This window comes from Prionailurus bengalensis, chromosome C1 (assembly GCF_016509475.1).
Source record: "Prionailurus bengalensis isolate Pbe53 chromosome C1, Fcat_Pben_1.1_paternal_pri, whole genome shotgun sequence".
Classification (NCBI taxonomy): Eukaryota; Metazoa; Chordata; class Mammalia; order Carnivora; family Felidae; genus Prionailurus; species Prionailurus bengalensis.
This window is the reverse complement of record NC_057345.1, coordinates 99,531,424-99,553,467: the sequence shown is the minus strand read 5'-3', so window position 1 is coordinate 99,553,467 and position 22,044 is coordinate 99,531,424. Positions and strand designations below refer to the sequence as shown.

At 44.6% G+C, this 22,044-nt stretch overlaps 1 protein-coding gene across 3 annotated transcripts in view; it reads right to left on the bottom strand.

Annotated features, from left to right (window-relative positions):
- SLC22A15 (solute carrier family 22 member 15) overlaps positions 1-22,044 on the bottom strand; it is an 82,477-nt gene that overhangs the window by 26,546 nt on the left and 33,887 nt on the right. For all 3 annotated transcript variants that reach the window (XR_006296722.1, XM_043575933.1, XM_043575934.1), the window contains exons 3-6: positions 13,953-14,085; positions 13,131-13,295; positions 9,641-9,770; positions 4,579-4,794 (exon numbers count right to left, since the gene is read on the bottom strand). Coding sequence is in view for 2 of the 3 variants with exons in the window: in XM_043575933.1 (XP_043431868.1) it covers positions 4,579-4,794; positions 9,641-9,770; positions 13,131-13,295; positions 13,953-14,085 (644 nt within the window). In the remaining variant the exon portion in view is untranslated. The remainder of the gene's footprint in view (positions 1-4,578; positions 4,795-9,640; positions 9,771-13,130; positions 13,296-13,952; positions 14,086-22,044) is intronic.

Sequence of the window (22,044 nt, the reverse complement as noted above, 5' to 3'; positions counted from 1 at the left end):
GTGTAAGATATAAAATAAACGGGGACGGGGTGCCTGGGTGGCTCAGTGGGTTGAGCGTCCAACTTCGGCTCAGGTCATGATCTCACGGTCTGTGAGTTCGACCCCCTCGACGGGCTCTGTGCTGACAGCTCAGAGCCTGGAGCCTGCTTCGGATTCTGTCTCTCTCTCTCTCTCTCTCTGCCCCTCCCCCACTCACAATCTGTCTCTCTCTCTCTCTCTGTCAAAAATAAATAAACATTAAAAAAAAATTTATAAAATAAACAGGGACGCTCTCCCTGGCTCCATGTCTACTTTGTTGGTTTGTTCATCTGTTTTTTATCCCCTGAAGGCCAGACTCCAGAAGTTAACATGCCTCCAAAAACAAACAACCTTAAAACAAGAAGTAAATTATCCTCAAGAAGAAGGCAGAGGGTTTGACTTGCAAATGCTGAGTTTTACGGAGCCCTAAGCGCCAGCACATATTTTCTAAGTGTTTGCACTCGACCGAACCTCAAATTAGTTGCTCCTGTGCTGGGTTGTCAGGTTTGGCAATATTGGCAATATTCCAACACTGTGCTGGGTCTGTGGGGAAGGTGGCAGTGGGTGTGACCTGATCACACAGGTGGCAGCCAGGGAGAATCACGATATGGAAACATATATTCACACCTTCTTGTTCTCAATCTGCTGTTCTTTACAGCTGTGTACCTAAGATCACTTTCATATAAAATTATTCTCCTTGGGGACGCTGGGTGGCTCAGTCGGTTTAGCGGCGGACTTCAGCTCAGGTCATGATCTCATGGTTCGTGAGTTCAAGCCCCACATCAGGCTCTCTGCTGTCAGCGCAGCTCCTGCTTGGATCCTCTGTCTCCCGCTCTCTCTGCCCCTCCCTTCTCTCTCTGCCCATCCCCAGTTGGTGCGCTGTCTCTCAAAAATAAAGATTTAAAAAAATAATAAAAAAATAAAATAAAACAATTCTCCTTAATCCCCACATGAAAATGTAGGTCTCCGCACAGCCTTCAAGGCAAATACGTACCAACCACAGCACAGCAGTCCTTTTAGGCCAGTAAATATGATGCTCACACCCAATACTGGACCCAATAACATCGATGGCACCCTAGCAGAGGCTGCAGGCATACCGAGGAGATATTGTGGGTTACGTTCCAGAACACTGTAATAGCCATAAAGTGATGATCGCAGTAAAGCAAGTCAAATAAACTTTTTTGTTTCCCAGTGCGTATAAAAGTTATGTTGACACTATACTGTAGTCCACTATGTGTGCAAAAGCATTATGCCTTAAAAAGCAATGCACCTACCTAATTAAAAATATTTTGTTGCTAAAAAATGCTAACCATCATCTGAGCTTTTAGCAGATCATCATGTTTCTGCCGGCGGAGGGTCCTGCCTCGATGTGGATGGCTGCTGACTGATCGAGGTGGTGGCTGCCGAAGGTTGGGTGGCTGTGTCTGTCTTTCTTAAGACAGCAGTGAAGTCTGCCACCTTGACTGACCCTTTCTTTCACAAACAATTTCTCTACAGCATGTGATGCAATTTGACAGCATTTTGCCCACGGTAGAACTTCTGTCAAAATTGGAGTCTAACTTCTCAAACCCTGCTGCTGCTTTATCAACTAAGTTTCTGGAGCATTCTAAATCCTTTGTCGTCATTTTGACAGTCTGCACAGCATCTTCACCAGGAGCAGATTCCATCTCAAGAAACCACTGTCTTTGCTCATCCATCACAAGCAGCTCCTCATCCGTTCAGATTTGATCATGAGATTGCAGCCATTCAGTCCCATCTTCAGGCTCCGCTTCTAATTCTAGTTCACTTGCTGTTTTCACCACATCCACAGCTACTTCTCCACCGAAATCTGGAACCCCTCAAAATCATCCATGAGGACTGGATCCAACTTATTCCAAATTCCTGTTAATGTTGATATCGTGACCTCTTCCCATGAATCACAAATGTTCACAATGGCATCTAGGAATAGTGAATCCTTTCCAGGAGGTTTTCCATTTACTTTGCCCAGATCCATCAGAGGCATCACTATCGATGGCACCGATATCCTTACGAAATGTATGTCTTAAATAAGATCGAAATTACTGAAAGTTGAAATTACTCCTGGATCCATGGGCTGGAGAAGGTTGTATTAGCAGGCATGAAACCAACATTAATCTCATTGCACATCTCCATCTGAGCTCTTGGGTGACCAGGTGTGTTATCAATTAGCAGTAATATTTTGAAAAGAATCTTTTTTAAAATCATTTTTAAGGTTTACTTATTTATATTGAGAGAAAGAGAGAGTGAGTGTGTGTGTGACAGTGGGGGAGGGGCAGAGAGAGGGGGAGAGAGAATCTCAAGCAGGCTCCATGCTGTCAGCTAAGAGCCCCACATGGGGCTCGATCTCACGAACCGGGAGTTCATGACCCAAGCCGAAATCAAGAGCTCAACTCCCAACCAACTGGGCCACCCAGGCACCCCAGAATCTTTTTTTCTGAGCAGTAGGTCTCAATGGCAGGCTTAAAAATTTAGTAAACCGTACTGCAAACAGATGTGCTATCATCCATGCTTGGTTATTACATTTACAGAGCACAGGCAGAATAGATTTAGCATAATTCTTTTTTTTTTAGTTTATTTATTTATTTTGAGAGCAAGAGAGAGAGAGAGTGTGTGAGCAGAGGAGGGGCAGAGAGAGAGGGAGAGAGAGAGAATTCCAAGCAGGCTCCACCCTGTCAGTGAGGAGCCCAATGCGGGGCTCAAACTCACAAACCGCAAGTTCATGGCCTGAGCTGAAATCAAGAGTCAGACACTTAACCGACGGAGCCACCCAGGCACCCCCAGATTTAGCATAGTTCTTCAGGGCCCTAGAATTTTCAGAATGGTCACTGAGCACTGGCTTCCACTTAAAGTCACCAACTGCATTAGCCTCTAGCAAGAGTCAGCCTGCCCTTTGAAGCCAGGCATTGACTTCTCCTCTCTAGCCATAAAAGTCCTACATGGCATCTTCTTCCAAACGAAGCCTGTTTCATCTACTTGGAAATCTAGTGTGTAGTGTAGCCACCTTCATGAATGGTCTTAGCTGGATCTTCTGGAGAACTTGCTGGAGCTTCTACACCAGCACCTGCTGGCTGCTTCACTGTGCACTTTTATACTGTGGAGATGGCTTCTTTCCTTAAACCTCATGATCTAACCTCTGCTAGCTTCAGACTTTCCTTCTGCAGCTTCCTCACCTCCCAGCCTTCATAGAATGGGAGAGAGGTTGTTGCTCTGTACCAGGCTTTGGCTTAAGGGAACGTTGTGGCTGCTCTGATCGTCTCTCCAGACCACTCAAACTTTCTCTGTATCAGCAATCAGGCTGTTTTGCTTTATCATTCATGTGTTCACTGGAGTGGCTCTTCTCACTTCCTTCCAGAACTTTTCCTTCATTCACAGTGTGGCTAACTGGTCGGGAAGCCTAGCTTTTGGCCTACCTTGGCTTTCAACCTGCCTTCCTCAAAGCTGCGTCATTTCTAGCTTTTGACTTAAAGTGAGAGGTGTGTGATTCTTCTTTTCATTTGGACACCTGGAGACCACTGTAGGGTTATTAACTGGCCTAATCCCAGTATTGTCATGTTTCCAGGAGGAGAGGGGTCCCAAAGAAGAGAGATGGGGGAACGGCCAGTCGGCAGAGTCATTGGAACACACACAACATTTATTAGGTTTACTCTCTTCTATGGGTGTGGTTCGTGGTGCCCCAAAACATCACAGTAGTAACACTAAAGAGCACTGATCACAGATCACCATGGCAAATGTAACAATAATGACAAAGTTTGACACAGAGCCGTGAAGCGAACAAATACTGTTGGAAAACGGTACCAACAGAGTCGCTTGCCGCAGCACAGGCACACACCTTCCACCATAAAAACGCGGCATCTGAGAAGCATAGTAAAACGTGGTATGTCTATACAGTACGCAAGTACTGCCATCCACTTGACCCCTTCCCACGTCATTCTGCAAATGGGACCATCTTCAGTCATTCGATGCAATTTACATGGATGCCGAGAGCATTCTGAGAGGCAGGTAGGAATGAGCTATTCAAGTGGCTTCAGGTCCGTCATTTCACACTCCCAGGATCCCATCAGGGCAAGGAACAACACCGCCCACCCCCGTGAGTGAGTGAGTGAGTGAGTGAGCAAGCGGGAACGCCACAGAATGTGCTATCTGACCACTCGATGCCAAACCAAAGTTGGTATTTTAAACTCCTATTTAGAAACTCTTCTGTTTCTAATATGCTTTCTTACTTTCCTTTTTTTTAGAGGTGGGGGAGGGCGGTTCTTAAATATTTACATTAAATAGCTCAGAAGCACAGATGTGCTTCTGCTGTCTGTTTATTCAAGTTCAATGGACGTGCTATCAGGCCCCATCAGTTCCTCCTGGACAGGGAGGGTGCTGCAAAAGCAGAGGTGAGCACGACGCAGGCATCAAGACACAAAACTTGTTTTCATGAAAACGTCAGGCTGACAAATCAGGTTACGTTTTCTGTCGCCCTGTAGAAGGACGTCATCAACAGACCTCTAGCACCCTGAGTTGAAGATCAAGACAACACCCCCTAGATATAATTACCAGATGAACATCAGGGTCAGCGTGTGCCCCAAGAGGATCCGGTAACGGAAGAGATCCAGGAAACTTCCGGTCTCCCTGTAGCTTCTGCTGGCCGGATATGTTAGTGAGAACGTACACTTGAGCTTGTGGTTCCTCTTGGCAATGAGGTACAGAGCCGCTTCAGCCTCACTCAGCCGACCCTGGGAGTATAACCAACGAGGTGATTCAGGAATGAATCTGAAAGAGACGTCATTAAAGGCTGTATATTCATATAGGTACACGGGCACAGGAAGGAGCATGTAGATTTCCTCACCACAACTGGATTCCACGTGAGGTTTAAAACCAACTCTCCCAATGACATGGGGGGGGGGGTCCCCTTCAACAGCGTGCCAGTGTTAAACGGTGGTCTGCTTTACTAATGGAAACCAAGAACACACTTCCAAAACAGCAGCAAAAAAAAAAAAAAAAAAAAGTAAGCAGTATGCATTTCCTTTTGAATAAATTTTAATAGATAAATGGCAAGTTAAGCCGAGAATACTGAAAATTTCAAATTTTTCATAAAACACAGGTCGGATAGAGGGCTCTAAATCATAGCCATGTGTTAGAACAGTACCACAGAGTGAACAGGTGTTTAAGTTCTGACAAAGCTTCACAAAGAAGATAAAAATATTTATCGTCTTATCAGAAAAAAATAAATTTTTAAAAAGTGTTTTTAACATTGTGATATGTTATTAAGAAGGCAGAGATTATTTCATGATTCTACATGAAAATTAAACAGGGTTTATCCCATCTCAGCTACTTTTGAGCATTTCCACCTTCAAAATACTCGAATTAGCTGATACACTTGCTTTAATATGTCCTCAGGATATTTCCTGCCCCCCCCCCCAAGATCTTAAAGAATAAAAGTCATCTCCTGGTTAACTTTCAGTTACATAACAACAATTCTTTTCTATTGAATACTGAATGTCAGTGATGTCACCACTGGTATTTTCCAATAGTTCCAAGACTTAACTATGATGTGTCTCCTCTCACAGCCGTGTGCACACTTCTAGAGGACCGAGGACTTGTGAAAGGCCAAACTGTGATAGGAACACAGACACGCATTTAATAAATACAGCAGCCAGTGCCTTTTGACCTAATGTGACATTATTTGCCTAAAATGAAACTTCTCTAAGGAAACTTGGCTATTTAAGGTGCCTTTTGGAATTCGTGCCCTTCTGTAAGGGCAGTGAAGTGGCAACAAAACCCACAGAATTTGGAACTTCATGGACAGCCAGTCGGTCAATAACCATTTGTTGAGCACTTTCGATTTTGTATTGAGCTGTGTAGTAGGTGCTCAGAGGAAACAGAAAGGCACGAATTCTCCCAGAGCTTTGCTGCTGGACAGAGAATATCCATGCAGATTGTCTGATTGTCTGATTATCTGATTGTCAACAAAAGCAGGAACGTAGGCCATCCTTTATTTCCTTCTTTATTGCCCTCTGGTTATTATCACTAATACACAAGGTGGATGATCGAGTAAAATATCGTTCTCTTGGAAGTTAGGTCTGCCGATCATCAACTGGACCGACTGGCCCTATCCACAAGGCCGCTTACAAGGTACCACATAAACACCAGCTGAGTCTATGGGGCGCCTGGGTGGCGCAGTCGGTTAAGCGTCCGACTTCAGCCAGGTCACAATCTTGCGGTCCGTGAATTCGAGCCCCGCGTCAGGCTCTGGGCTGATGGCTCGGAGCCTGGAGCCTGTTTCCGATTCTGTGTCTCCCTCTCTCTCTGCCCTTCCCCCGTTCATGCTCTGTCTCTCTCTGTCCCAAAAATAAATAAACGTTGAAAAAAAAAATTAAAAAAAAAACAACACCAGCTGAGTCTAAATGCAAAGAAAAAAGAGCATAAATGAAGCCTAATGTGATGAATGTAGACAGTACACCTGGGAGAGATAAGTGAGCCACCAGAAGTCTATCATAATAAAAATCAAAAATGAGGAGAACTGGGAAGTAAGAAAAAAAAAAAAAAAAGACAAGGAAATAGCCAAAATACTAACAGTCATTATCTTTGGGTAATTTAGGTCATGTTTCCCTTCTCCTTAAATTCAATTGTTTCCAGAATTGTTGATAAGCGTTAATTATCGTTAAAATGTTTATAAATCGGGGCGCCTGAGTGGCTCAGTCGGTTAACCATCTGACTCTGGCTCAGGTCATGATCTCACGGTCTGTGGGTTCAAGCCCCATGTCGGGCTCTGTGCTGACAGCCCGGAGCCTGCTTCAGATTCTGTGTCTCCCTCTCTCTCTGCCCCTCCCCCGCTCATGCTCTGTTTCTGTCTCTCTCTTTCAAGAAATAGATACATAAATAAGAATATATAATAATTATTATAATAAATAAAATATTTATAATAAATAAATAAAATAATTATAATATATAAATAAGAAGAAATAAACATTAAAAATTAAAAAAATGTTTATAAATCATGGTTAAAGATGAGACATGAGAGATATTGAGGCTTTGGAAATTTGAGTTAATCAAGTATTTCTACTTGGGAAAGCACGTATCTCGGGCACTAACTGAGGACCAGACATGTTCCCACATTTGGGGAAGCCAATGAGCTTTCTTATACAAAGGCTCACCTATCTGCTAATGGACGGACTTGGGAATGTAAATTCTGACACATGCAGATTTTTCATATCAAACAGCAAGAGGTGTTTTGAAAGAAAAAGCAGTCTTTGAACACACTGCCCTCTCAGTAGTGCTGGGGACAACTTCAGAAGCCACGGTGCTAATTTGGGTGCTAATTTAACAATGTTGCCTCTGCTCGAAACATGTCCTATGAATCTCTTAGAAGATGGAAAATCTTTGTAAATTATGGGAGTGTGATTTTTTTAAGTAAAGCTGCTCAAATCCAAGTACTGTGAAAACGAGGAATTTTTTTAAACTAAGCGATAATGTTTCTAGGAAAAAACACAAGGTATGACCCTAAAATAATGTGACATTTTCTTTTTTTTTTTTAATTTTTTTTTTCAACGTTTATTTATTTTTGGGACAGAGAGAGACAGAGCATGAACGGGGGAGGGGCAGGGAGAGAGGGAGACACAGAATCGGAAACAGGCTCCAGGCTCTGAGCCATCAGCCCAGAGCCCGACGCGGGGCTCGAACTCATGGACCGCGAGATCGTGACCTGGCTGAAGTCGGACGCTTAACCGACTGCGCCACCCAGGCGCCCCGAATGTGACATTTTCGTATGTGGCTGACAGCTAATTCTGAAGGCTGATTCCAGATGTTTTTGTGCCAACACCTGCCCAACGGATATGAGGGATCTTCTGTGGGGAAGGCCCTGGGCTTTGCTGCTGGGGGACACGTAGCCAAGCCGAGAGCCTGCAACCGTCAGGGAGCTCCTGGTACAGAGAGATGGGCTCCACACCAGCACGAGGTGGAAATAAGAACCCCACTCGAAGGGCATGGGTTTAGTGCTGCAGAATTCAGAAGCAAATGACTTGCAGCTAGAGGTGTGATCAGAAGTTTGGAGGGGGTGGCAATTTGAGCACTCAAGAAGGCTAGGAGTTAAACAGGAAGAAATGGAGAGAAGGGTGTTGAAGGGGCAGGTGCAGCAGTGGTTAGGAGGTAGGGAAGCAGGCCAGCGCCAGGTGAGTGCTGGAAACTCCGTGCAGCCGGCTGTGTCTGGAACACAGGGTATGGGAAACAGGGTGGGAGAAAATCAGGGCAGATCAGCTGGAGGCCGACTGTGGGAAGGCTCGCATTCCAGGCCTATTTCAGTTTTACATGCTCTTTTCTCTCCGTTTCCTATTTTTTCCTGACTTGAATTCATTTCCCAGTGAGTAGATGTCCCCACCTAGCGCTGGGCCACAAACACTCTTCCGACTGAGCCAGCCAGACGCCCCACTGTTATATTCATTTTTGCGCTTAATTCTCTTATTTCAAAGGGAATACAGAAACAGATTGCAGCTCAACCCTCACCAAATCTCAATTAGTGGAACTTGAAGAAAGAACTACTGCGTTAAAGATGTATCTGAAGGAAAATTCTACTACAGTTATCCCTCATTTTACGGCATAGAAGCTGGGACCGCCGGCTGAAAGTTTCATTTATTCCAAAGATTTTAATGGTTCAAATCAGAGGTCTGAAACCTCAGGAGACAGCCTTTCACAAGCACATTGAAACTTCTAGGGAAGTAAAATTAAAAACTCGAACTTCTTAAGCACATCATTAAACTGATGAAATAAGAGATGAACCAAGTATTACTTTGCGACTAAAGATCCGAATGCAGTACGGTATTTACAGGCAAAACTGGGTTCCTTAGCCCCAGCAAGATGGTCAGCATTTAATGTTAATTTTACGGAGAACTCTGTAAATGTCTCTGAAATATCTGTTTTATTGTTACCGGACTCTATTTGGGGAAAAATGTTAATAAATAACATTCCTGTATTCTATATTATGTGATATACATTATATAATAAACAATATTAATAAAGTGTTTGCTGTGGGGAAAAAGCACTGATAAGATAGCTCTACGTTGGTGGCTCACCTCCCGCATTTAGAGCGCCACAGTGGGGCATCTGGGCAAGTTGTTTGGAGCGCCCTGCCCTGACCAGGCATTGAGCCCATCCACCCTACGGGTTTCTGCCATATGTGAGAATCTTCCCACGCCCACATTTAGAGGCCCTGAGATAATAGTTACGCGCAGGATAAAGAGGTGCCACTACGCATTGGATACGGATGGAGTGTCCTGTGGTATCGTACCTGGGCCATACACCTAGCACGTGATCTGATCCAGCCTGAAGATCTTTACACTTGAGGCATTAGGTTAAAAAAGAAATGGGTACCCTGGGTCAACAACTCGAAGGTTCAAATATGGTCTACGGAGAGGTTACTTCAAATAAGGGATACCTGCATTCTGAATTAATTAAGCATCTCTCCTCCCAGCATCTGCCAAGCTTTGGAGCACTTGTGGAATTTAGCTCTTCACCAAAGTCAGTTCAGGTAAACTCCTGAAAGGGAATAACGCCACTCATTGACCCGCATCCTCTTAAGACATTCCTTCTGTGTATTAAACCTCTTAGAAGAAAAACTACTTACAAAGATAGGAGGAAGACCACTGTTCCCTGCAGGTTAACCAGAACGGCGAGGGTCCTCCAGGAGCGGATGAAGTATCCCAACAGGGCATACTGGGCGATGCCAACCGCGAAGAAGAGGCCACCGATGGATCCTAATTAAGAAGAGACGCCTGTTGCTGGAGACGGCACCCTCCCCGTCACCCTCTCCAACCCAAGTCACAAGCCAATGCCTTCCTTGGGAGACATCAACAGGAAAGAAAATCCTACCCAAATATTGAGCATCAGATGATAAAAGTAGAAGAGAGGCCAGCAAGTTAGTGGGAAAGGAGGAAGGACAGGTGAAAAATATGAATGACATGTGGTCAAGATGACTTGTAAGGGTTTGTCCAAATGCTTTCTGCATCGAAGGCTGTGTTGACATCTGCCTGAGCATGTGCTGAAGTCTGGACGATGTTTTCCTGGATGGTGGTAAGGTTTTTAGGTCATGAGATGATTGCAGCAGTGGGACTTCATCTTATCACAGGGCTGTGCCTCAAATCCTTATTTTAAATCACAGGCTACTCCTCAGCTCTCCCAACTGCCCTTCCCTACTTCATTTATTATCACCAGATATATGACATTTTCTATTTGTTTCTTGTCTGTCTCCATGACACATGGATTTTCGCCAGCACCCTGATGGAAAAAAATCAACCATGGGTTAAAAAAAAAAAAAAAAATCCTATGTTTTTTGAAATAAATGCTGAGACGGGAAGTAGGCCCACTAGCTTTGCTCAATATACTTGTGAATTTATACCTCGGACACACTTTTTATAATTACTACCATCACCATCGGTAGTGGTAATAGCTACTATTTATCGTGTATTAATAAATGTATTACATACATTGTTCTACAAAGCAGGTGCCATTGTGGACCACGCACAAGGAGGAAGCAGCACAGAGAGGTTGGATGCCACTGTTAGGGCACGGAGCTGTGCACAGCATGCCTGAGACCATACCCCGATCTGCCTGACTACAGAGCCTGTGATGCTATACCAATCCTCTCTCTCCGCCCTTCTGGGGAGAAGCAGGCTTCTGGGGGCAACCCACAGCAATGGGACGATCTTGTTACAAGACTTCTCTACGACGATCCCATAAAAGAAATGTTTACTTGGATTCTTGCCCACAGGCTTTCATTTTCTAGCAATGACGACTTGTAGGCTCTGTGCCCTGGTGAGGAAAGGGGGGAAGAAGGGAGAGCCGAGACAGCACCTTCAGCGTGTTCTGAGCATGTGGTCAGATAAGTAAGGGAGTGGGGACGCCATGATTTCCCTGGAAACTTAAGATAATCAATAGCTATTACAGGTTCATTACAGTGTATCAGACAGCACCTGGCTTGCAAGAGTAAGACTTTCTGTCCTTGCTCAGAACAGCTCCGAGCACTTGGTATCCACGGACAACAAGGTAGGTGAAAGGAAGACAGCCCACAAAATGGGACTGTTTTAGAGGGGCTGAGTTCAGACCCCAGTTCTGCCACTTGCTGTTGTGCGACCTTGGGCAAATCACTAAACGTCTCTGAGCCTCACTTTCCTCATCGGTAAAACAGAAATAATACTACCTACCTCAAAGAGTAGTTGTTAGCTTCAGATGGAATAATGCATGCTATGCAAATGTTAGCTATACTATCCTGCTGTGACACAGGTATAGCCCTTGACATCTATTAACCCCCGCCCCCCAAACAAAGCCATCTGGAAGCCTCCTGTGGTGAGTATCTGCTACCAAATATTGTCTACCTAGCACTATGTCTAATTCCAAGAATATTCCTTCCCTCTTCTGGAGAGCAGACCTCTCTTTACTTCATCCCCGTGGTTCAAGTGGGGGCTGACCATCCTGGTCCCCCTCACTGCAGTGACCCCTGCTGGGCCAGTCGAGCTCTTACCCAGGATTATTTTTTAAGTAGGCTCTACACCCGACGTGGGGCTTGAACTCACAACCTCAAGACCTGGAGTCGCATGCTTCACTGACTGAACCAGCCAGGCACCCCTTACCCAGGATTTTAAATACTGTACTTGGTGGTGAAACCTGAGAGCTATAGGGTCCCATCCGTGACTGTGCAGCAGAAGCTTCTCAGGGAGGATGGGGGGCAGAGACGAGGAGCATCTGACTTCCTGGTTCCGGGCATCTCTGAGGCCTGGCTTGGGTATATTATCCAAATAATTTCCCTTTATATGCAGATGTTCAGCAGAGTTGAGTCTCCATTACTTACGATCGGTAAGAGTTGGTATCAATTGGGTATGATGGACAAGAGGAAATGATTCCAAGGGGTCTAGTTTAATGGCCTTAAAGACTGTGATGACCATGCACAGAGGTGCTGGAAGATGGAAAATGCAGGTGAAAGAAAGCAGTATTTTTATTTGAGGGTCCAACTGACATTCATATCTAATGTCCAGCAAGAAGCTGCACGTGTATGCCTGGAAATGACAATGGAGGTAAGGTGTGGAGATGTAGGTGTGGTAAGGCTCTAGGTATTTGGTAAAAAAAATTAATGAAAAAAAATGAACACTTCCAATCACCATTTTTGCATCTTGCAATTCTGGAGTACCATACTGGTGGTTTTATAACTGTTTGTGGGCCGTTAAATATTTATCCCAGTTTTCAGATGTCTTTTCTGTTTAAGTAATTTTCAAGCCTGCTATTTTTGCTCCGTTTGAACTAGTAAAAGCCAAATTGTGGCAGGTGAGACTTCAGTTTTTTGTAAAGGGTGCCAGCGAACCACCCAGTTTTCAAGCAAAGCCTCGAGGTCCCCCCGATTCCTTTCTCTCCCCACTCCGATCCTTCAGCAAGTCATTGTCCCACCAAAATCCAGCTCAAATGGACCTCCTCGCTGCTCCTCTCCCCACACCTGTCTATGCCTGCATCACGTTTCGTGGGCCAACCACAACCACCTCCCGAATGACCCCTCAATTCCTCCTCTTGTCCCTCAACAGTCCATTCTCCACACTTCTGCCAGAGGCGTCTTCCTGTATCCTATGTGATCCTACCGCTCCACTATTTCATTAGCCCGCTGACTTCTCACTGCACTTTGAATACAAACAAATTCCTCATTTGGCCTAGCGCGGGGCCTATGTCATCTGGTCCCTCCAGCGCGTCTCTCCCCAGCCCACGGAATAAGTATTTAATAAAATACAGTAAGAAGGTGCCGGGAGAGGCGTGTCTAAGATCTATGTCTGCGCCATTTTTCAGTTTAAGGTGAAAACAGTTAACGCCCTTCTCAGGAAACAGACCCTCTCAGAACAATCTGGAGACAATCTGTGAGGATGGGAGGCAAGCTCCGGCCCCAGGGGAGACTTTCTACAGAGCAATATGAATACAATGACTCATTCAAGGTCATACAGAACAAACTCTGGAACACAAATCTAATGGTTAGATAGTCCCAAGTCCAAGTGCATTTTTGGACTCTGGGGTTAAACTGGTGCCCAACAGGGTTTTCTGGGGCAGCTCACTATCTGCGTTATGTACACGGAGTGAAGCAGTACCTGCGAGCGCCCAGTAGGCGGTGCCCACACATTCGTTCAGCAAGACAAAGGCCACCAGCGACATTCCTCCGTTCATCACACCCACCAGGAAGCGAGTTATTGCAAAGAACTCATAGGAGGGGGAAAACCCATTTGCAATGGCAAATAAGATGTCAAGAGCAAAACCTAGAATAAGAGGAACAGCGGTCAACAATCCAGACACAAGACAGCATTTGAGCAAAGTAACAAATTATACTCGTTACGTTTGGAAAGATAAATCTTTGTAAGCTTAAATTTTCTGAGCCGTGCTCTTTTAAAACTGTAAAAGGAAACTGTAAAGAAAAACCGAAGTTTTTCTTTCTTCGTTACAAGTGGATATCTGTCCATCATGCACCGTTGTTATTCACAATAACGTTGGAAATGGAAAAATCCCAGCTCAGACTCAGCTTGTCAAGAGAACTCCACCGAGTCTTACACAACACAGTTGAACTGAACCGACACACAAGATATAAGGAAATGGATCCAGTACTCTGGTTCCATCTCTGTTCTCCTTAGAACCATGGTATAAATTAGAATTCAGGAGGTGCCGAAAGCACCATCATCTCTGAAAAGCTTAACTGCAAATACATGGCCTTCCTCAGGTATGTTGCTGGTCCTTTTAACATGCTTTGCCAGAAGCAACTCTGGCTGCGGTGTGGCCCCCTGCCAGTGTAATAAAAATCAGTTCTGTATCCGCATGGCAATTTCCTGAGAACCTTAAGGAAAGAGTCCCCTTGTTATTTCCCTGAGAACCTTCAGGAAATAAGTCCTCCTAGTCAGTTCATGAACAGTCTAACACATTACCTGTGAGATAGACTTTTTTCCTCCCGAAGCGATCTGAAAGCTGACCAAAAGAGATAACTCCCACGAACACACCACTGAAGAAGAAAGAGCTTGCTGCGCTGACTTTGTAGGATCTGTTGGCAATTAAAAACCACTAGGGGAAGAAAAAACAAAAGGGACACTGAGATCACAGAAAAGACGGATGGACGGAGTTAGCTATTAAAAAAAAAAAAAAGAAAAAAAACCACAACAGATGTACAACCAAAACTTGAACACTGGAAATTGTCTACTGCATGACTCATTACTAACCAGGATCTGGTAGGTCATCTACCTTGGATAATATCCAAGGAGATTTTGTCATCAGAAACGCTAGAATTCATTATTATAATGTGTTGCCACAATACTGTATACACATCTTATCACAACACTGAATACGGTATGAGGGCTACTTTTATATATGCATTTGGTGGCTACGTCCCTCTTCTTAAGCCCTTTTTTTTTTTTTAAGTTTATTTGTTTATTTTGAGAGACAGAGCATGTGCATGTGGGAGGGGCAGCGAGAGAGGAAGAGAGAATCTTAAGCAGGTTCCACACTGTCAGCATGGAGCCCAACGCGGGGCTCAAACTCAAGAACTGAGAGATCTTGACCTGAGCTGAAATCAGAGTTGGATGCTTAACCTACTGAGCCACCCAGGTGCCCCCGTACAATAGAACATTATGCAACCTTAAAAGGGAAGGAGATTTTGACAAGCTACGACAGAGATGAACCTTAACCTTATGCTAAGTGAAATAAGCAGACCAAAAAAAAAAAAAAAAAAAAAAAAAAGACAAATATTGTAAGAACTTATTTATGCCTGTAATATTGTGATTTATAGTAAGAAACATATATTTGGTCTTCGTCCCCTATTCCTAGCACACAGTTCCTAAAAACCCTTTTAATTTCCTACAGAAATATTTAGTATTTAGTTTTGTTCCCAGTTCCTGAAATAATTTCAGAGCAATCAAGGAGAAATGGGTGTCCTTTGTTGTTTTAACAGCCTCTTTCAACCACACCTGAGTTTAATAAGATCACTTTTGGAAAGCTCCTGGTTGGGGGCTCGTAGCCAGGGGAACCCTCCCCTATCTCCCACCCCCGCCTCCGGGAGGGGGTGAGGGACTGGAATTGCCGATGGCCAATAATTTAATCAGTTACGCCTACATAACATAATCAGTTCACCTCCCCAAAAACCCAAAGGGACAGGGGTTCGAAAAGCTTCTCAGCTGGTGAACACGTGGAGGAGCTGGGAGAGTGGTGCCCTGGGAGGGCGCGGGAGCCTGCGCCCCTTCCCACCACCTTGTCCCGGGCATCTCTTCCATCAGGCTGTTCCCAAGTTATATCCCTTGGAATAAACCAGTGATCTGGTAAGATGTCTTCCTGAGTTCCATGAGCCGCTCTGGCCAATTAATCTCTCCCGAGGAGGACATTGCAGGGACCTCTGATTTCCGGTGGACCAGAAGCCCAGGAAACGAAGCAGACTCGCATCTGGCGTCTGAAGGTGGCGGCAGGGTGAGCCTTGTGGAATCAGTGGGAATCAGTGGGAATCAGTGGAATCTGATGCTACCTCCAGGTGGATGGTGTCAGAACTGAGTCGTTGTAGGACATCCAGCCGGTGAGGCGGAGCTGTGTGACGTGGGAACCTGCCTCACCTGCCCCCACAAACCCTACCTCACGCATCTGGCGGCCAGAAGGGTCCATGGTGAAGTAGTTGACAGTAAAGGAGGCACAGGGGGAAGGTTTTTCCTTCACCTGGAGTAGTCAAAGCCAGAGACGGAAAGTCACATAAGGGTTGCCAGGGGCCGGGCGAATGGGGAGTTACTGTTTAATGGGAACAGGTTTTCAGTTTGGGATGATAGAAAAGTTCTCGAGATGGACGGTGGTGATGGTTGCATGACATGTGTATACTTAACACCACTGCACCCTCAAAACGGCTGAAGTGTTAACATTTTATGTTATTTTAGCACAAAAAAAAAAAAAAACCTTGAGTACTATTATCTTGTGGTCTAGGGAAACTTATGAACTTAAAGAGAAGGCAATCACCCCTGCTTAAAATGCTATTATATGAAACCCTGTCGGCTGCTGTGTAAGGTGATGTTTGGTTATAGAGGTAAAAGTGAACCTGCATCACAGAGACAGAGAAGCAGGAAATGCTTCTCTCTCCCCTTTGCCGCCCCCTCTCCTGGAGTCCCCGAAGACAGGCTTAGGAAGAGCCCCAACACGCAAGGAGGAGCCCCCTCTCGGCTGTCCCTTTGCCTCTTGGACCTCCCTTCCCATGCTCTGACAAGCAGTCCTCAAGGCTCAGAGCACATCTGACTTCTCTCTTCTTGTATGGCGATGGTGAAGTTCTTGACCACACAGCTTCTGGACATCTCTGTGCAGCAACAATAACAAAATTCATAGCAGTGATGACAATAATATTCCCTGGTAAATAAACAAGGGTAACGCCTCCTCACTAATGCTGGACTCGACTTCTGAATTCCCCGGGTCTTCAGATGCAGTTCTTAACGAGGTTAGTGAACTGGTTTTCCCAGGCCCTTGTGGATGAGAAATCGCAGACTAGGGCGTCACTGTTTTTAGAAAAAGCAATCAGGAGGGGCGCCTGGGTGGCGCAGTCGGTTAAGCGTCCGACTTCAGCCAGGTCACGATCTTGCGGTCTGTGAGTTCGAGCCCCGCGTCGGGCTCTGGGCTGATGGCTCAGAGCCTGGAGCCTGTTTCCGATTCTGTGTCTCCCTCTCTCTCTGCCCCTCCCCCGTTCATGCTCTGTCTCTCTGTGTCCCAAAAATAAATAAACGTTGGAAAAAAAATTGAAAAAAAAAAAAAAAAAAAAAAGAAGTAAAAAAAGAAAAAGCAATCAGGAATTACTGCTCCTGGTGGCAGTCATGATTCAAATAAGAGGGAAGGAAGCGGTGTGACAAATATCTGCGATATGTTCTAGACAGGTTTCCACTCGGGTATTCAACAAATATTTGATTAGTTTCTACTGAAGGTTGACAACTACACTAAACACTGGGAACACAGATATGAGTACGTTGGACATGGTCCCTTCCCAAATGGACGGTCAGTGCCAGTGGAATAAACACACAGGGACAGACTAGGAGGGCAGCTCTTCAAATCAGGTAATCAGGGAAGGCTTCTCTAGGGAGGTGATGTTTGGACCTGAATGATGAGAAGTGACCACTCTGGAAAGCTGTTCAGGGAACATGAGAAGTGCCCCTACCCTAAGGTGAAGGTCCAGCAGTGCGCCTCCAGCAAGTGCTATGATGAGGCCAGACAGGTGCATGGGTGTCAGACCACACAGAGCCCTGGGCCACGGAAGGAGCCGGATTACTCTAGTGCAAAGGGAAGATGTTGGATTACTGGAATTCTGTTTCCAAGGATCACTCTTAGAGAATGCATTACAACAGAGAAAAGTGGGAGTGGGGAGGCTAGTGCATTAGCTCAGGAGACCATGGTGGTCTGGATGAGGGCAGAAGCGATGGGGATGGAGAATTACAAGGACTTGTGACGGATTCCGAAGGCAGAAGTGGCAGGCCTTCCTGATGGATGACACAGGGTGGGGGACGGAGAATCAAGGGCTTCACCTAAGTCGTTACCTTTGGCCACTCTGTGGATGATCTTTATGGAGGTGGAGAAGGTGGCAAGCGGGGACCAGGTATGTGGCGGGAAAGAAAGAGCTCTGTTTGGACTTGCTGAGGTTGAGATGCCTATAAAACATCCAAGTGGCGATGCCGAGCAGAAATCTGGACACGAGTCTGGAGCTCCAGGGAGAGGTTATGAGGGTTTAAGAACCTACAGAGAGGGAAGAGGCTCAGGACTGGGGCCCAGGACACCCCCATGTTCAGAGGCCGAGGAGAAGAATGCCCATTATAGCAAACTCACAAGTAGGACTCAGAGACGTAGCAAGAAAACAGGGCGGAATGTGGTGTCGGAAACGCTACAAGAAGAAATTGGATGTGGGGAGGAAGGGGTGGTCAAGCGCGTGGAATGCTGCTTTAGAGGTCAGGTGAGATATGCACAGGGACATGCGGTTATATTTAGAAACAAATGGACACTTCAAAATAGCAATTGCGGTGAAGAGTGAATGGAAGCCAGACTGGAGGAGGACGGGGAATTGCTGGCACCAGTTCTGTACAGAATGGCTTCCAGAAGTTTTGGCTGTGAAGAGGAAGCAAGAAATGGGACAGTGTGCGGACAGGTATGTGGGACAGATTATTGGCTTGTTTTCTTTTAACATGGGTGCATCCTGATGAGAGTGAGTCAGCAGAGAAGATATCCCTGCAGAAGAAAAATATCTGGAAAAGCAGGAAGGGATGGGCTTGAGGGTACAGAGCGGAGAGGTTAACCGTTCACAGAAGCCGGGAGATGTCGCGGTAAAGGGAGCCAGAGAGGAAAGGCAGAATGTGGACTCAGAAGCAGGCAGTGAGGAAACCCCTGCCTGATTGCTTCATTTCTTTTTCAGTGAAATATCAAGTGAGGCCACTAGCCGAAGGACAGTAGAAGTGGGGGAAGGGGGCGTTTCAAGTTTCAGGAGGACTATGATGGACTCCTCTGAGGAAAGGGACGTGACCCTTTCAAGGGAAATGTTGCAGGAGACTGCCACGCCATGGTGAATATACACTTGAGCTGTGTAGTTACCAATTTTGTGAGGAGGATGTTGGGAGTTAAGCTTACACAGAGTCGGGGACTTCTCAGGAGAATTACAAAGAGACAGAGGCACCAGGGCGCTGTGGGGATTCACAAAAGAGTGATTAGTATAATACTGGAATATATGCTGTTTAAGGAGAAAAGCAGGCATAGGGGATTGTGGGTAGAGAAATAAATGTCCTGACCAGAAAAATCCCCTACATCATTAACCTCCCTGTACTTCCCATTCTTGCCCTGACTGAAGCTTGGTGGTCCCCTGCAGAAATCACTCAGTGAACCGGATCCCTCTCAACTGGAGCCTGCTTTTCCTTTTCCACCCATGGACCTGAGAGCCTGGGATGGGAGAAGATGACCAAACTTCAAAATCATCAACTCACCTGAAGGTCACATTACCAGACGGCGTAATCCACTACCCTTCTAGAGCTGACAGAGATGCTAGCTTGTTTTGAACAGTAGCCACTTTCCCTCTGTTCCATAGTAATAGCATGTTTACTGGGCATATGGCTACCCAGATTGAAGACTAATGTCCCAACCTCTCTCACAATTAGGTATGACACGCTATCAAGTTCTGCACAATGAATGCAAACAGAAGCACCATGTGGCAACTTCCAGGACTTTGTCTTAGGAGACGGGTGATTTACCCTTCGCCCCTTCTTCCTTTCTATCCCACTACTCAGAATGTCCACAGGGAAGCTGGGGCTCTATCTGAGGCCATGATGAAGAGGGCCACAAATTAAGGATGGTGAAGTCAAAAGCTGAAGGAGCCTAGGTCCCTGAGAACACTGGGGTAGGGCCCAGGCATTGGCATATTTTTTAAGTTCTCCAGATGATTCTCCTAGGCAATCAGGTTAAGAACCCCCATCCTAGACCTAGTCATCTTTAATAGCTGTATCACCTCTAAAACCTTGACCGAGAACATGTTACTCACTCTCCTTCTACCCCCTTCTCTTCCAACTCACTTCCCCCAGTACCCTGCTCCAAACATTCTTGAAGTTCTTCAAGACCCCAGTCACCACATTCTACAGTAACTGTAGAGTGACTCAGTATGTCCTGAGTCAGCAAAAGAGATTCAATCATAGTAAGAAGCTCTGATTTAAGGATCTGTAAAGGGTAAAATATATTGTAAAGTTCACATGAAAGAGTTCTGGAAGCTGAAGGATAAGCTCTATTTTGTAAAACAAATTAGTTATTTTGGATTACAGATAGTTCTACTGTAGAATTTTCAATTCATGAGGAATGTCTATGGTGACATTTTTCTAGGTTGAAAAAGAAATCCAATATTACATATCCTGTTGGCCTAGAAAAGAAAGGACCATATTTGTCACAGGGATATCCCTTCTACAATGGCCAATAAACAAGACCTCATTGTATTGATTTTTAATATCCTGAAGTTTAAACAACTTCTTTTTATATTTTTTAAGTTGTTGGTATTTGCTTTGGTGTTTTTATGCCTTTAAAATGTGGTCTTCACCTTTGGTCCTGATTATCCCATACTTCGATTTTTACTAGTCTGTTTCTTTGGCCAAGATGTTCAAGCTCATACTGATCTGTTTTGTGCTTAATTAAGAAGTGGCTAATCTGCCTTCTCGATAATCAACTGTTCTGTTGATCACATTTGTAGAACTCAAATCCACCATGAAGGCCATAATAACCATTCTTCCAACAACTGGAAAGCTGTCAGCTTGGATTTCAGTTTTAGGATGAAGTGGCCCACAAGATGCGTGACCAGCAAATTCCAAATTCTGATTCTCAGTTTCATGTGTGAAAGTAATTTCCAGTAATTCTTCTTCATGTCAATGCTGGTTGGGGTAATGCACTTCCTTAGTTCTCCTGTAATACGTTCAGGAATGGATAAAAAAAAAAAAACCTAAAGGCATTGTCAAATTATAAAAAAAAAAAAAAAAAAGCAAATTATGGGTGCCTGGGTGGCCTAGTCGGTTGAGCATCCAGCTGTTGGTTTCAGCTCAGGTCATGATCTCATGGTTTGTGGGATCAAGCCCCACATTGGGCTCTGTGCCGACACCATGGAGCCTGCTTGGGTTTTTTTTCTGTGTCTCTCTCTGTTTCTTTTTCTGCCCCTCCCCTGCTTGTGCTCTGTCTCTCTCTCAAAATAAACCAATGTAAAAAAAAAAAAACAAAAAAAACAAAAAAAAAACTTCAAAAATTAAAAAAAAAAAAAGCAAATTAAAGCATACAAAACTGAAACCCAGGAAAACTCCTTGACAGATCTAGGTAAACTGGGCATGGTTGATTTAGAAATGTCAATTCAGGGACTTAGGACAATGTGTTTACAACCAGCTTTCCATATGCACCACTCCCTAACACATGAGATTTTGGTTTGTTTTGTTTCCAACTTTTAAAACTTTTCAAATATACTTTATTTATCACATAAATAAAGAGTTATCTAAAGAGTTCTGTTTTGTCAAAGCTCAGACAAGACACACTAGGACCGTGATCCCTATAGTATTCAAGAAGATTGTACTGGTGTAAGGTTTTGGAAAGAGGTCACTCACCAGACTCGACTCAATTGCTAGCATGTTTTCTTATCCCTTTGGCCAATACTTAAACCAAGGTAAAATCCAAACCAGGATAGCACCAGGTCATTGCAAACTAAACTATAATAAACCTAAATATGGCAACCATTATATTCTCAAAGAGTGTGTTTTTTATGAGGCATACATTTATAAATGTATAAGTCACTCAAATCCTTAACTGGCTAGAGAGTACTGAAGGGATGACTCTCTTATTATTTTAAGTGACAAGTCAAATTCCAAAGCTAGAATGTTCTTTTTTGTACGATTCATTTCAAACTGAAAAACCACTCACAAGTTGAAAACCTTGGAAATCTTCTTTTCCCATACATTAACAGACAAGAAAGAAGAGAAAGACAAAATATTTTCAGTCTTTCAGGATGACCTGGATAAATCCATTTCCGTCTTATAAACAACATCTGTATTTTTGTTCATATGCTTACCAAAATCATTGAGTTCATCAGCTGGGCATTTATTATACTGTATTTTCAAAAAGGATTTGAGGGGGCTAGCACTAAAAATGTGGGCAAAATCATTCACCCATCTAAAGAAAGTAGCCCGGAGGGAATATCAGACACCAGCAGCAGGTGCCTCAGACATAAAAGGTGAAAGGAACATAAATATGGTGAATACTGGCGTGGTACAGAGCCAGGTGCCATGCAGAGCCATCCAGCTCTTAAGGATGAAAAAAAAGGCAAGCAAATAGAAGTGAAGAGTGTTGACTATTGACTGGGTAGCAGGGAAGGATCCAGGAAGATTTTTAATATCTGGATTCTTATTGCTTAGAGGCTTAGAAGATGTCACTTCTTGTAAAGGGATAAAGTATTATGTGTGTCAAGAAAAGGTGTTTTAGCTGTAACACAGAGATTGGAATAGACCCATCAAAGGTCATTATGGTGAT